Genomic DNA, 16,594 nt, shown 5'->3' with positions numbered 1-16,594 from the left:
TCCAAGTTGGTATACATTGGGTGACTGTGGTGGCTACCCATCCAGCTGCTGACCAGACCTGCTTAGCTCCAGAAGTTCCCTATTCTATATATCTATATAATGATAACTATCAAAGGAACAAAAAAAGCTTCAGAAGCATATAGTGGGCCATTCACATGGGCAGTGCGGGAGGCTACTGCAACTCATCTCCCCCCGCCCCACCGATAATCACAGAAATGCTGCTGAGCGCATGGAGTGCGCTTGCAGATGATGCACGCTGTTCCACAAGTGCAGTACATTGATGGAATCTCCTGTCAGATGGGTGTTCTAGATGCCTGTCTCTGTGTCTTCTCAGGCTGTGTGCAACCCAAGGAGAAATATGATCCTGGTAGTTGGGTTAAGGGATCATTTGCTCCTTTAACCTCGGCTAAGGAGCGGAGTTAGGCTTGGTAGGAGTGCCAGGATCTGCGCAGATCCTGGCACTTAATTTTGTTTCACCAACAACCACAGTGAATCCAAGTAATCACTACTTCAGCTCTAAGTTCTGTAAAACTACCAGCTTCTTGCAGTGCACAAAACCGGAAAACCCAGTTTGGTTCAAGTAGAACTGGACTTGAACTGAACCAGGTCCAGTCTGGTTCTGTGCAAACTAGAGCTGGGCCCAGTCCGGCTCTAGTCTGAATCGGTTCAGGCCTGGCTTGGGGTGTGTGTGGATTTTTTTTTTAAATGGCAGACTTACCACCACTGCAGGGCTTTGGGGGTGCTGCTTTCTGTGTGTGTGTGGGGGGGGGGAGTCCTGATGTTCCCCCTCCCCTTACTGGCACCCGCCATCAATTTTAGTCCCTTGGGCTGCTTTTTGCCTGTTAAAGGGGGAAAATGATCAGGAGAAGGCCAACGGGGTTAGGGTGAATATCATGAGACACCCCTCCCCCCGTGGACACGGCAGCACCTCCTGAAGCTTTGCTATGGTGGTAAGTCTACCTTTTCTTTTTTCTTTTTGCTAAAAAGAAAAAAGAAAGAAAATCCAAACTGGCCCTTGACTGGCCCAGTGGGTCTGGCTTGACCTCGAGTCAAACTCGGCCCGGACCAGCTCGAGGGCAAGCCTCAAACTCAGCCAGTTTGAGTGCAAGCCATCTCGCACATCCCTCCTGGCAGTGTTCCCTCTAACAGGCATTCCCAGATGTTGTTGACTACAAATCTCAGAGTCCTCAGCTGTAATGGCTTTTGCTTGGGGATTCTGTGAGTTGTAGTCAACAACATCTGGGAATCCCTGTTAGAGGGAACACTGTCTTCTGGGAGCACTACCAACCTTAAAGGGGGTGCTAATAACTTGACCTCATTTAGGATTGGATAGGATGGCGGGAATCATTTGTAACACTGTGGCAGAGTGTAATAACTTGGAATATTTCTTCTCTTAAATTGTGTCAAGTTGGTTCAGAATTCTTGCTAGTTCCTGCACTTTAGAGCAGGATGGGGTGGGTTAAAAGTCCAATCCCAAGTTTGTGGTCCTTTTCTTCTAGTATGCTGCCTCATGTCTGCATTGGTGTAGAGGCAATTACTGAAGGCAAAATGTTCAAATAAGGTCACTGAATGGTTGGCAACAATATCTACATTTACTTTAGATAGCTAAGTAAGTAACACAATTTTATAGAAGTACAAATCAGGTAATTTCTCATATGAAGATAAAGACATTCAGTACCAGGAGTCAAATTGGAAATAAGTTTGAGTAATTTAATTTGGAATTGCAGGACTGTAGTTCATTTGCATGTTTTGATGACAATTAATATAACTTGCCAATCATTTGCATAAATGTTGCAGATGATAAGAAACAGCTGCAGGACATTTTTCACTGAGCTTATAATATTCTTTTTCTGGAACTGTTAACCCTGAATAGGGTGAGGAAATCAATACAGTATTGTCTTTAAAATGAAGAAATTTACTTGCAAATAAAATTCAAGAGTTCAATGTTGAGTTATTTTCTGGCTCTGGCTCACATTGACATTACATTTTCAATCTTATTTTTTGCAGTCATTAGAATATGTATACTAACATGTTCCATGTTTTTAAATTATAGTATGGAAAGTTTGGCAGTAAACATAGTACAAATAACAAGATGATGAATGATGCACAAGCCAAGAGTTTTTCTCAAATGAATGCTAACCATGTTAACACACTTTCCTCTTAGAAATTAAATATCGTTGATTATTTGTGAAAACATACAACTCAGTTGTATGCAACAAATGCCTTTCCATCTGTTCAAAAAATGTGTTTTCAGACAGCTATCCACTATATAAAGTATGTAAATTAAAACCAATGAACATTATTCTAGTTGTGAAAGTTCAGTATAATCTAATGTAGTCTGCTTATAGTGGCCACGTGACTTTGCTTTGTTTTTAGATGATGCATGCATGTGTTGCAGTAGGCGTCATCTCAGATAATGCTTATCCTCAAATAGTGGCTGACTAAATTGCTTGACCAAACTCCTGCTGAAATAAGGTAGTTCTTTAGAGTAGTTCTGGGTAGAACTACTGAGTAACTTAGTTTAGATGTCAGCCAATAGGGAAAATAATAACTACTATTCACCATCCCTCATAGTCAGTCTTCCCATGTGACCTCTATTACCTGTTCATACCTCCCATGCAAATCAGAACCAGTGCTTTTTCCTTTACTCCCTTCAGTTTTTGAGTTGCAGAAACTGGTGCACAAAACTCCAGTAGCAGAAGACCTTCTTGTTGGCTGCAACAATAAAAAGACTGCTGCCAAAAAAACCATCCTATGAATGATTCCCAAGGTTTAGCTAGTGGTACAGATAGATAATTTGTTTCTGATAGAGGTCATCCAAAGATGCATGGATTAAGTACAACTAGACCTGGTGTCTGTATGACCCAGCCCAGACCATGACAAATACAAAATGGTGAGCAGGGGGTGAGTGGTTAAGAATAGGTGTGCCAAATTATTCTCCCCTCCAAAACTGCTTCTTGCCAGAAGTTTTTTGTTTGGGGCATTGCTTTCTGTCATACAAGCCTGTTGGGAGAAAGACAAATGCAGAAGTGCAGGACAGGAAAGGATTTTGTTCGTTCTTCCCAACCTCTCATGCTGTGCTTTAAATATCTGCATCCTTCCCTACTTTATAGGATAGTAGCAACCCGATTCTGGCACAGGAGCCTTCTGCTTTCACATCTCCTTTGGCCTTGAATGTTGCCGGCTCCAGAAGCAGCTACAGTTTTGAACTGCAGTGGTTAATTGATAGATTTATCCTTCAGAGGACCTTCCGAGTTATTCCTGTGGTAAATGATGCAATCCAAGCTGAACATGCACTCATCCAGTTTTATCTGAGGTGTAAAATTCTTTTAGATTTAATTATGCATTGTTGTTTTAATATAAAACTAGTGAGTTCACATGCAATTACGCTTGGCTCACAGCAGCCATTCACCAATTTAAATTAAAAAGTCTTGAAACAGCCGAGTAATTATACCGTAATTGCACATTGAGCACACAGAAAATGAAGAGAGCCTAATTCTTTGTATTTATAACATAACAACCTATGTACAAAAATACATTAGCATAAAGGGAGCAATTTCTTGCCAAGTATAAACAAATTAATTCAAATAAATATTTAGGGTGTTCTATATTTTACTATCTATAGTGCTGAGCAAAAGTTAATTTTCAGATGTGTTAATAATTAATTGAAAAGTTGATTGGAATTGATTAGAACCCGTTTGGAATCTTACTGTTCTCCTAGGATTTTTAAAACCGGGTCTGGTCTGCTGTCAAATTATGTGTTTCCATTAAAAAGAGAGTGAGAGAGAAACTGGCAAAGGACCCTACCTTCCAGCTGCTCTGTTGGAAACCTTGCACACCATCCAAAAACTGAAACCTTCCTGTAAATAACATGGATGGATATTAGCTAAAATTTAACTGCATTTTTATGAAATTGACTTTCATATCCAGCAGTCTACTCTTCTCTTAATGTCTAAGTGGATAGATGCCATTAACACTAATGGCTGGTGTGTGCTGCCCTTATATTAGGACTTATGTTTCCAGATAGCAGCAAGTGTTGGCTGTTTCAAGTGTTACTCAGAATAACAGTGTGTGACCTACAAGCATAACATGAAGAAGAAAAAGGAAGGGACAGGTGGAGCAGCAGGAGTGCTGGCAACAGAAAGCCATTAGAGGCTCCAATGAAACAACAATAGTAATGATAATGATGACAATAACAATAACCAAACGAAAATAAAATGCATCCAGTGAAGCATGAATTCATCTTCTGCATAAACAGAGATGCCTCTGTATCTGATCATGCACTATGTATTGCTACATTGTGGAGCTGCATAATAATTATTTGGTTGGCACATTGTAAGGCTGGAATCCTCTGCCTGCTGAACTGCAAACATGCTGTGTGTGTCACACTACACTACTTATTTTTAACCATACAATGCAGATACATTGTAAGGATGGTGAAAATTTTCTGACAAGAACAGTCCTGCTGGATCAGGCCCAAGGCCCATCTAGTCCAACATCCTGTTTCACACAGTGGCCCACCAGATGCCACTGGAAGCCACAGGCAGGAGTTGAGGGCATGCCCTCTCTCTTAAAGCCATCCAGATTGTTGGCTATCGCCACATCTTGTGGCAGAGAATTCCACAGGTTGATTATGCACCGTGTGAAAAAGTACTTCCGTTGGTTGGTCCTAGATTTCCTGGCAATCAATTTCATGGGATGACCCCTGGTTCTAGTGTTATGTGAGAGGGAGAATAATTTCTCTCTATCCACTTTCTCCACACCATGCATGATTTTATAGACCTCTATCATGTCTCCCCACAGTCGTCTTTTTTCTAAACTAAAAAGCCCCAGGTGTTGTAGCCTTGCCTCATAAGAAAGGTGCTCTAGGCCCCTGATCATCTTGGTTGCCCTCTTCTGCACCTTTTCCAGTTCTACAATGTCCTTTTTTAGATGTGGTGACCAGAATTGTACTCAGTTCTCCAGGTGTGGCTGCACCATAGATTTGTATAAGGGCATTCTAATATTAGCAGTTTTATTTCCAATCCCCTTCCTAATAATCCCTAGCATGGAGTTGGCCTTTTTCACAGCTGCCACACATTGATTCAACACTTTCAACAAGCTGCACATTGTGACTCCAAGATCCCTCTCCTGGTCAGTCACCGACAGCTCAGATCCCATCAGCATATACTTGAAGTTGGGGTTCTTCATCCCAATGTGCATCACTTTACACTTGCCAACATTGAAGCGCATTTGCCACTTTGTCGCCCACTCCCCCAGTTTGGAGAGATCCTTTTGGAGCTCCTCACAATCGGGTAGTAAAATTTTGGATTTTACTACCCGAAAGAGTTTGGTGTCATCTGCAAATTTGGCCACCTCGCTGCTTACCCCTACTTCTAGATCATTTATTAATAAATTAAAAAGCACCGGTCCCAGTACAGATCCCTGGGGGACACCACTTCTTACTTCCCTCCATTGTGAAAACTCTCCATTTATACCTACCCTCTGTTTCCTGTCTTTCAACCAGTTAGCAATCCATGGGGATAAGGGGACATGTACTTGTCCCCTTATCCCATGACCGCTAAGTTTCCTCAGGAGTCGTTGATGAGGAACTTTGTTGAAAGCTTTTTGGAAGTCCAGGTAGACTATGTCAACTGGATCTCCTTGATCCACACACTTGTTGACACTCTCAAAGAACTCCAAAAGGTTGGCCAGGCAAGATTTACCTTTGCAGAAGCAATGCTGGTTCACTCCCAGCAGGGCCTGTTCTTCTATGTGCTTTACAATTTTATGCTTGAGGATGCTTTCCATCAATTTGCCTGGAACAGACGTTAAGCTAACTGGCCTGTAATTTCCTGGATCGCCCCTGGATCCCTTTTTGAAAATCAATGTTGCATTTGCTACTCTCCAGTCCCCTGGTACAGAGCCTGTTTACAGGATAAGTTATATATTTTAGCAAGGTTGGCAATTTCACATTTGAGTTCTTTGAGGACTCTTGGATGGATGCCATTGGCCCTGGCAATTTGTTAGTTTTCAGTTTTTCCAGACAGTTTAGAACATCATCTCTCGTCACTTCTATCTGACTCAGTTCTTTAGCCTCCATCCTCGAAAAGCCTGGTTCAGGAACAGGTATATGCTCAGTATCCTCTGCCGTGAAGAAGGATACAAAGAACTCATTGAGCTTCTCTGCAATCTCCATATCCTTCTTGATAATCCCTTTCACTCCCTCATTGTCTAATGGTCCAACCGGCTTCCTGGTAGGTTTACTGCTACTGATGTATTTAAATAAGTTTTTGTTATTCCCCTTGATGCTTTTAGCGAAATGTTCCTCAAACTCTCTTTTTGCCTCCCTTATTGTCGCCTTGCATTTCTTTTTCCAGAGTTTGTGTTCCTTTCTGTTCTCTTCATTTGGACAGGCCTTCCAATTTCAGAAGGAAGTCTCCTTCCCTTTTATGGCTTCCTTGACAGTACCTAGCCATTATTTCCCCAAGTTACTGGCAAAGAAGGGAGAAAATTTAGAGTCCTGTAATCAGGAATTATCTTCTCTTTCTTTTGAATGCACAGAAGAGAAGAAAGATCCTACATAGGAGTGGACATCAGGAGGTAGAAGCGAGGCATTGGCTATGTAAAACTAATAACCTAACCATAACACCGATAAAATGTAAGAGCAATGCAAAAAACGAGGTGTTGCTTAATTTCTATATATAGATATATTGTAGCCTCATATGAGTCTGTTCAACCAGAGTAGAAAATTTAGTTAATTAAACCTTCAATAAGAATCCTAAAGGTGTCTTCCAATAATGAAAATGAAAGAGGACGGGGGACCTACCTCAGAAAACAAAGGTAGTATGAGGATTATGCAAAGTACTAGCTTCATTATCATATTCTGTCAGATAATATTCACATATAAAAGAGTAGATTCCCAATGAGACAAAATCTGAAATTCTGTCAAATCTAAATCTTGGATGAATCTCAAATCCAGCTTTACAACATTCATAATACCAATAAACAAGTTCTCGTAATTTACACAATAGTAGTCATTATTCTATTTTTATCCCAGCCATTATCCAAGCTCGGGGTAGTGTACAGTTCATTCATTTAATTTCATTCAATTTCTATACCGCCCTTCCCAAAATGGCTCAGGGTGATTTACACAGAGAGACAATAAATAAATAAGATGACTCCCTGTCTCCCGAAAGGGCTCACAATCTAAGAAGAAACATAAGACAGACACCAGCAACAGTCACTGGAAGTACTGTGCTGGGCGTGGCGAGGGCCAGTTACTCTCCCCCTGCTAAATAAAGAGAATCACCACGTTAAAAGGTGCCTCTTTGCCAAGTTCCTCCCACCAACCCACTGAGATAAGTGATACTGAGAAATGGTGACTGACCAAAGGTCTTCCAGTAAGCTTCATGGCTAAGTGGGGATTTAGACTTGGACCTCCATGGTCTTAGTCCAACGCTCATGTTATACCACAATGGTTCTATTGTACAGTATGTTGTGGTCATGAGCCATGGAGAAAGCCACCTGTGTTACTAATTATGGTCTATCCCTCCCAAAATGGTATTACTATCCAAGATAATTCAGTGTCAGAGTGCAAGAATGGTTTTCTTGCAGAAAGTGCAAGCAATTCAGTCCCTGTCTTCTTTTTGTCCTCAGGTAGCAGGACTGGGAAAATCCTTTGGCTGAGGCCTTGGAGCCCTGTTGCCTGAGAAAATAGGCAATAGTGAGCTAGATGATTAATGGTCCAACTCAATTTAAGTTTGCTTCATGTTCATTGCTTCTACTTACTGTATCTCCATTGCATATATCACAAGATATCGTTTCATTGTTGCCTTTTGTAATATAATCAGATGTTTTAGTATTCTCTCAGTGTTTCCACTCTCCAGGGTAGATAAAAGAACTGTATGCAGAGGGTTTTGTTGAGGGCAAAGGAATGTTTCTTCATTTAAGAGCATGACCCTTCAAAATCAGAGATCTCTCTTTATAAACTTTTAACATAGCCAGTCTAATGGGTCAGTACACCAGAGAAAGGAGAGCATTGTAAACAAAGTTTTATACGAAAAAGTAACATAATTCTTAATTATATCCACTGACACAGCAGAAATAGTCCTTGAAGATGTTTCTCTTCAGTCTGACAAAGATTTTGTTTCCTTTCCTCTGGATTTTAAAACCAAGTCAGGCATAGGGAAAAATCCAATTACTGTGAAATATTATGGCTTGCATGCATGCTCTCTCTGTGGTCCTTTTGTTTTTATATTGGCTTGGATGAAAGCGCTCTAGTGAAGCTTTATATACAAGGGATAGGAGGATGAATATATTCCGTATATATATATGTGTTTGTCTTCTGCAATCATGCTGCCTCTGCTTCTCCCAAAATATTTTTGCTTCCTATTTTGAACTTAAAATAAGACTTTTAAAGGATCTTGAAAGTTGAATGCATTGAGGAACAAATTTTCCAAATTCTTGACAATAATTTTGTTTTTAAGCAGGAAATAATTTTGATTCAATTCATTATAAAAGAATACTTCAGGATTATTTTTCATACGTTCCAACCATAATCTCTGAATTCCCATTCAGAGAATGAATTCCCATGAACAGCAGGGCTTCTGAGCACCCTTCTTTCAGGCTGTCACACAAGCCTCAACTTTCTTTAATTTGGGGGAATTCCACAAGTGGTCTCTTCTGAATATTATTCTTTCTTATCTCACTGAACTCTTTCTGAGGGGAAAAAACTTGGAGGAAATTCTGGTGTATGTATGCACACAGGTCCTTTTGTGTCTATATAGAAATTATTAGAATTGTGGATGGGCTGATTCCAACAAATGTATTTTTAGGAGCATCATTTGCTTCTTAATAATGATTTAGCATTATTTGTCAACTGCTGTTTTGGGATTTATGCATCTTTTAAAAATTAAAAGTCTTAATGTGTTTTACAGCTACTGTTCTTCAGTTCTAGGAAGAAATATTTCAGAATTACAGTCTAGAACTGTATGTATTGGGCATACTAGTTTTGAGTCGGAGTATCTGATAATGTGAATCGCACAAGATGGTGCGATCAAATGGAAATTTCATGGTAGTTTTCCATGTCAAAAAATAACATAACATTACTAGTTAGAGATATGCGAATCTATTCGGGTACAAATAGATTTGTACCCAAATCTAGCTGATTCAGGCGATTTGGAAACAGAACAAATCACCCCTGTGGTCCATTGGCTGCATTTGGGTCCAAATAGAATTGTACCAGATTCTGTTCAAATCAATTCAAGATTCAGATTCCTCCTATTAATTTCCCCAGATTCCCAGCTTTAATTTTTTTAAAAAAGCTAAGCTCTAGCCCTTGTAGAAGTGGAATTATGGAGCAAAATGTGTGGTCACTATTTTTCAAGAGTTTGGATTCTTTGGTGTATAATAACTTTTCCTCAATGAATCCCTATGAGGATTCATTACACCCCTTCATTTTTTCTATTCATTTTGACTGTCTTTGGACAGTGCCAACTGTCACCTGCCATGTGTCAACTACACCCCCTTTCACCCACAAGGCAGTGTGGTACTACTCAGTTTGTGTTCTGGGAACATTTTCAAGTGTTTAGTCTGAACACCTCAAAAATTCTTAAAATATAAACAGTACCCAGTGGGTTGGGAGGTAGTTGGCACGTGGGATGCCACTAATTCCCCACCCCCAAAGCAGTTGGGTCAAAATGAACAGAAGAAATGAAGGTGTGTAATGAAGAGACCAAAGAACCTAAACACTTCAAAAATTCCTAAAATATAAACTGAGTATCCGTGTGTGTGTGTGTGTGTGTGTGTGTGTGTGTGTGTGTGTGTGTTGGGGGCGGGGGGTGTAGTTGACACATGGCAGTTGACAGTTGGCACTGTCCAATTACGGTCAAAATGAACTGAAGGTGTATAATGAATCCTCATAGGGATTCATTAAGAGGAAAAGTTATTAGACACCAAAGAATTTAAACACTTCAATATTCCTAAAAAATAAACTGAGTACCCCACTGCCTTGCAGGGGGGCGGTGTAGTTGGCACATGGCAGTTGACAGTTGGTACTGTCCACTAAAAGTCAAAATGACCAGAAGAACTGAATGTGTGAATCCTCATAGGGATTCATTATGAGGAAAAGTTATTATACGCCAAAGAATCCAAACACTTGAAAAATAGTAACTGAACATTTTGCTCCATAACTCCACTTCTACAAGGGCTAGAGGTTAGCTTTTTAAAGAAATTAAGCTGGGAATCTGGGGAAATTAATAGGAGGAGTCTGAATCTCGAATTGATTCGAGAGCTTAGCTTTTTAAAAACAATTAAAGCTGGGGATCCATGTTAGGGTTAGGACAGGGCAACTTCGAATCCTCATTATTTCCTATGGCAGAAATATACAAAATCAGTAAAAACTAAAATAAATCATTAAAAATTAACCTAGTGTCCCACTGCCTTGAAATTTGGGTGGTAGGTGGCACCCATGGTGACCTACCCACCACCCAAATTTGGTGCCTTTAGGTCCTTTATAAGTGGTCTGAATTGATATGAATCAAATCCAAATTTAATGTGGGTTGATTCGGGGGGACAGTTTTGGACACAAAAATAAGGGGTGATCAATTCAGGCACCAATTGAATTTTTTAAAAAAATCAATTCATGCTTATCCCTGTTACTAGGGCTGCTGAACAGCCATCCAGCTGTTGTTGGACTACAACTCTCAATCATCTCCAGCCACACTGACCTATAATCAGGGAGGATGCAAGTTCAGTATCTTCAGGAGGACTAATGTTTTGCAGGCCCCAGCTTAACTGCAGAACAGTTTAACAGCTGAAATAAGTGTTGTCTTTATTCATGTTCATACCAGCTCTTAAGCTTAAAATCGCTCTGAATAGGAATCATGCATCTTATTCATTTTGGAATACACAGACCTAATTGCAGTCATATTGCTATACAGCATGCATATTTAAAAGAGCCTTCTCTGCACAGGGATTAGTAAATAGGTTTGTGCCATTATAAATCTGATGTTAATGTCTAATGTGAACTTGTCATCTTTTTATATTTTTATTTTTACAGGTAACTCAATAGCAAAAGACAAATCAAATCAAACTCAAGACTTATAACATTAAATTCAGCTAAGTAGGAAGTTTTCATACCCAACTACAGTCCTTGAGGTTTGGCTTGAAACTGTTAGGGCATACTAATTATTTCAATGAGAACATGGACTGCAATCATCAGCCACTTGAGATCAAAACTACGGGAAATTAAGACATACATGCCTGTATGTCATAAAGATTTCAACAGACGGAACTGTGTACATTTGTAAAAACAGCAGAAACTTGAAAGTATGTATGGCTAAGGAAGTGAAGAGGTGATGCTAAAAGGAGGCTGAAGAAACAACAATCTTTTGAATCCTTGACTTGAGACTTCTCACATTTCACCTCTACGAATGCAGACTTTGAAATGTACTGATCTGTTTCCTCCGGAACTTTTCTAGTCCTCCATTTAGATTACTGGTGGGACTGTGCACTGCTTTAATCAAATTATAGTTCGAGAAATTGTCCTCTGACACAGCACAGTTTTAGAAATTTTTAAGTTGTATTCTAATCCTGAAGCTCCAAGGCTACATATTTCAACATGTTGAAGTTGCTTTTCTTATAGGAATGGAAATATATATCCATTGTTAATCACTATTGTTGACAAGTAGTAGTTATCTGCATACGTCATTCATATACGAATGTATCATTAGTCGGACATGTTCCCCTAAAGCTAACCAGCTCCTGCGATCCCTTTCTGACAAATAAAGGGTGGTCAAAATTCAGTTTTCATGACTCCCCTTTGGTATTTTATGCCTTTGAAATATCAGTTTCATATAATTTCAAGAAAATCGGTGTTCTTTGTATACCCTTTGATTTAACATTAGGCCCTAAAAAGGATGGTAAATAAATTATACTAGCTAGTCCATTTACGGAGGAAGACAGGGATGCATGTTAATTTTTCAGTTCTGAGATTTAATGGTATTCATTAATGTGTGTCTTTTAGATTTTTTTAAAAAATGACTATCTCTTGCTTGAAAAATATTACTATCTGGATGCTTAATTAGATGTCTGCTCAGCTCTGTTTCTTGATAGAGAAAATTGGTTTTCTTCTAATCTGTCATCCATCGATGTTTTCCCTGTGCACTTCAGGTACTTTGGTCCATCCTGTGGTTATTTTGTTAAACCAACAGTTGGTTTTCTATCTTCTATTTCAGTATCTATTTTTTAATCTTGGTGATCTCCTGTTCCATGAAAATATTTAATGTTTAAATGCCTTAAGCAGCTGTACACCTTTTTTCTAAGTTATTACAGAATGTATAATTTTATATACCATTTAATATACACCATGTTATCTGGAAATATTAAGACAAAGAGTAGACACTTTATTTTGCATACCACACTGATGCTGCAAAATCAAGTTGGTTTTAGAAAAGGCAAAGAAAGAGATTTATACTCATATGCATTTGCTTGTGAATTATTATGAAGACTACACAGACTCAATCCCAGTAGAAAGTTACTGTGCCCACAACCTCAAGTTATTTCAAATTGTTACCAGTATTTGTGAAAATAAGGAGACCTCTTTCTCAGTTTGTTATAAGTCATTGAAATGGCTAATTAGAAATAAATGGGGTTCCCTGATAGATTAATACCCTGGGGTACTGTGCTCTGTCACATGATGCAGGATTGTTTCACAACTATTTCCTTACCTCTGCTGTATTATGGCACTGGATGGTGGAAAACTAATGATTGTTGAAAATCAATTCGAGATGTATATTGTATCATTCCGCTACAGAATAATCCAAAATTTTTGCAGGCAAGATGATCTTTTTTTTAATTAAAGTTTAATTAAGAGATACTGACTGACATCCAGACTAAATTACTCATAAGTAGTCCCGTGACTAATTTGTTCCACTAATTTCAAAGGAACTACTCATACGTAATTTAGTCTGGATGTCAGCCACTGGCTGTGGCACCAGTTAGCTACCTTGATATTTTGGAAGGATTAATATTCTATGGATTTGGGTTTTTCTTTTTAAAAGAGATGTAATTGGGGGGACATAGAAATCAAAAATTTTGATGAATTCCTTTGCTTAGGATAGTATAAATGTGTAATTTTGTAGGATTATGAGTTTGGTCTCAAAATACTACAACATGCTTTTCAACATTTGTTTCCTTTGCATTTATTTTTAAACTGACACTGAAAATATTGTATTATATACAAGTGTAAGACATGCATATCAATAGGTGAAAATAAATGGATTTTCCAATATATTGCACTGAGTATCTGCAGTAGATTAATGTTGTGACAACAGATAACCAGTGAGGCCGGAGATGAAGCATGGTTGATGATCTGGTGGTGGTGACTGCTGCGGTGTGCTTTATCCTTGAGCCATGTGGCCCCTTCCAACATGTAAGGCTACAACTCTCTGAACACTTTGGATCTGAACCTAGAAATTCCCTTTCCCTTTTCTGCTTCCTTCTTTTTGTTCCTTGAGCAAGTCACCACAACTTTTTCCCCTGATTGTATATTTGAGGACTGGAGCCTTCTCTTCTCAAAGCTAGTCTCCATATGAACCCCCTTAATTTGGGTGGGGTGGTGGTGGTCCTGCACTGGGTGCCATGAAGTCAAAAGACAAGTATCCTGCAGGGCAGGACAACCCATTTTTGGCTCTGTATCCATGAGTACCTCTGCCCTGCATAATGTGTGAATGAGGCTATACTGCTCCTTCTTTGTCTTCCCTATGCCTGTGACCTATTGGGCTTGTGGCATCGTCCCTCCTCTCTGCTTTTGTCAGCCTATGACTGATTTGCCACCACAGATGACATCAATCTGTTAACTTTTTGGATCCAAGCTGACATGATGGTTATGCCTGCAGTGTTATACCATATGGCACAGTAGCTATTTATCTACATTGTTTCCTTTTTTCTTACTTGGCTGACTTGTGTGAGTTATCTAGAATCTTCAGGTTTACTCTCTGCACTGCACCTGTTTGTTGCTTATGGGAGACTGAAGTGGAGGGAATGTATGGTCTTGTTTCATGGCAGGGTGGGACTTAGTGAACTCTTGGTCCCTTATGACGTCTAAATATTTTGATAGCATTATTGTCACCTCTTCCTTGATGAACCCTTCTATCCCTCATGTCTGAAATTACAGCACATTAGCTGCAAGCCAAGATACTGGCAAATGGAGCATGGATTTGATTTTTCTGTGCAAATGTCATCTTAATCTTTTTGTCGTTGCTGTTTGTTTTCTTGCTGATAGTTAAAACGACTGAGCTCTGCATTGAGAAGATGACACAGCTGAACAATCTGATGGAATTAAATATTTTTTCATAATTTCAATGCTGTTAAATGGCACAAAGAGCATTACCTAATCACTGCTTGTCAACCTTCACGGTTTAATTCCCATCCCAGAGATCACTTACGTTTACTTTTGTATGCCATTGGAAAATGCTCCCAGATAATATATTATAGACTGGTTATACCTGATCTTACAAAGCTGTCTGCTCCCATTGCACAGTCTGTCACTGTAAATCCTGCAGTGGAAATTTCGGCTGTGGAGTCCTTGTGTATACCACTTATACACTTATCATGAGATGTTAGGTGTAAAAGCCTAGACTTTCTGCCATTCATTTAGTGAAGAAATTGCTAAGATTTCTAATTTCAATGGAACACAAATTGTCAAGAAAATGCTTGCAGTGACAGAACAAGTGTTATTGGGGTCTCTTAGTTTTTATTAGAATATTTGCTACTTGGATAGAGCAGGACATGATGGGAGTTAATAGTCAACCACTATTCTATATCAGCTGCCAAGCTGATAAGTGTTAGAACAGCAGGTCTATAGTTAAGCATGTTAGAGATTTATTTATTTATTTATTTATTTTTACATTTATATACCGCCTTTCATTAAAAGACAACCCCAAGGCGGTTTACAAAAGTTAAAACATACAATAAAAAGGCAATAAAAACATCAAGCTAAAAATATAAAAACATACAAAAACAGGCATAAAAACAATACAACAGATAAATACAGCAGCAGTAAAAACGATTATGTAAAAGCCTGGGTAAAAAGCCAAGTCTTTACAAGCTTTCTAAAAGCCGTGATGGCGTCCGAGGTATGAATGGCCACTGGGAGAGCATTCCAGAGTCTAGGAGCAGCAACAGAGAAGGCCCTGTCCTGAGTGCACGACAGCCGGGCCTCTCTCATTGGGAGAGGAATAAATAACTGGACTATTTCTGGAAAGAGAGAGGAATATGCAAATCAAGAAATGAGAAGATTAATTTTATAAATATTTGAGCCAGCCTGTCAAGTATTCGACCACAAGACTTTATCTCAGTTATATTTAAATGAGCTGTATATACCTGTGTCGGGGGTTCGCTGCTGGCCCGCCAGACACAGAGTGGGACGCTGAAGACCTTGCCCTGCCTGACTGGGCGGCACTGCCCCTCCTGTGCCTGGCAGGAGGTGACGTTTCCCTCCCTGCAGCCAGGGAGGACTAAGCCTGGCCCTCCGCTGGCTGCAAGACTATGCTGGCCTCAAACAGTGTAGTCTCGCAAGAACTGAGGCAACTTTCATGAGACCACAGACTGAAGTATCGCGAGATGCAGTGGTTTCGCGAAACTTGCCCCACATGTTAGGGACGATATAAAGCTGGCATGGCCAAGGAGGAGGGGCCAATCGAGGAGGAGGGCTGGACCAGGAAGGAACCCAGTGACTCCTGAGCAAGGATGGCGAGGCAGTGAGTCATCGGCCTGTCTGTGAAGGCTACAGATGGCACCTGAGCTGCCTTAAGGGACTGAACCTTTGCCAGGGCCAAAGCTCTGAGGCCCAAACAAGGGCCGGCCCTCAATAGCCCCTGCCACAACCCTCTCACAGTCTTGTTTTATTTATTGAATCTTTCTGTATCAACAGTTGTTGGTCCACAATGCTATTACTCCTTTGTTTCCATTTTTGTTGCTTTCTGGGAGCACAGTTCAGATTACTCAAGTGAAATTATTCTTTTTTTCAGATTACTCAAGTGAAATTATTCTTGTATTTCTACAAGAAGTGTCCAGTAGCTTCTGATATCAGCACATGGGCAGTTGTATAAGACAACATGCTCTGCTTGTTGAATTCTCAACTTGTGGAATTCTCTGCCACAAGGTGTGGTGACAGCCAACAACCTGGATGGCTTTAAGAGGGGTTTGGATAACTTCATGGAGGAGAGGTCTATCAACAGCTACTAGTCGGAGGGCTACAGGCCACCTCCAGCCTCAAAGGCAGGATGCCTCTGAGTACCAGTTGCAGGGGAGTAACAGCAGGAGGGAGGCCATGCCCTCATGTTGTCATGTTGCCTCATGCTGTAGGCTTCCAGTGACATCTGGTGGGCCACTGTGATGCTGGACTAGATGGGCCTTGGGCCTGATCCAGCAGGGCTGTTCTTATGTTCTTATGCTTGTTTGTAAGTAAGTTATATGTGTTCATAACTTGGAACACATATAGTTCCAAAGAATGACAATTTGTTTGTATGTGGAGGTTGGTGTTTGAAGGTTGGGTGGACTTCCTTAACGTAACATGTTATGGAACTGTGTTTGTAAGTATGGGTGTTCA

The 16,594-nt window shown here is 40.0% G+C and overlaps 1 protein-coding gene across 7 annotated transcripts in view; it reads left to right on the top strand.

Moving 5' to 3' along the window:
- TAFA2 (TAFA chemokine like family member 2) overlaps positions 1-13,280 on the top strand; it is a 259,077-nt gene extending 245,797 nt beyond the window's left edge. For 6 of the 7 annotated variants that reach the window (XR_008307946.1, XR_008307947.1, XR_008307943.1 and 3 more), the window contains one exon: positions 11,042-13,280. Coding sequence is in view for 1 of the 7 variants with exons in the window: in XM_053252906.1 (XP_053108881.1) it covers positions 11,042-11,053 (12 nt within the window). In the remaining 6 variants the exon portion in view is untranslated. Of the gene's footprint in view, positions 1-3,113; positions 3,317-11,041 lie in introns of all 7 variants that reach the window. The other variant, XR_008307944.1, reaches the window with a different exon arrangement.
- Positions 13,281-16,594: the final 3,314 nt, after the last annotated feature.

This window comes from Hemicordylus capensis, chromosome 5, assembly GCF_027244095.1.
Source record: "Hemicordylus capensis ecotype Gifberg chromosome 5, rHemCap1.1.pri, whole genome shotgun sequence".
NCBI lineage: Eukaryota > Metazoa > Chordata > Lepidosauria > Squamata > Cordylidae > Hemicordylus > Hemicordylus capensis.
The sequence above is the reverse complement of the archived record's forward strand: the minus strand, read 5'-3'. Positions and strand labels throughout refer to the sequence as shown.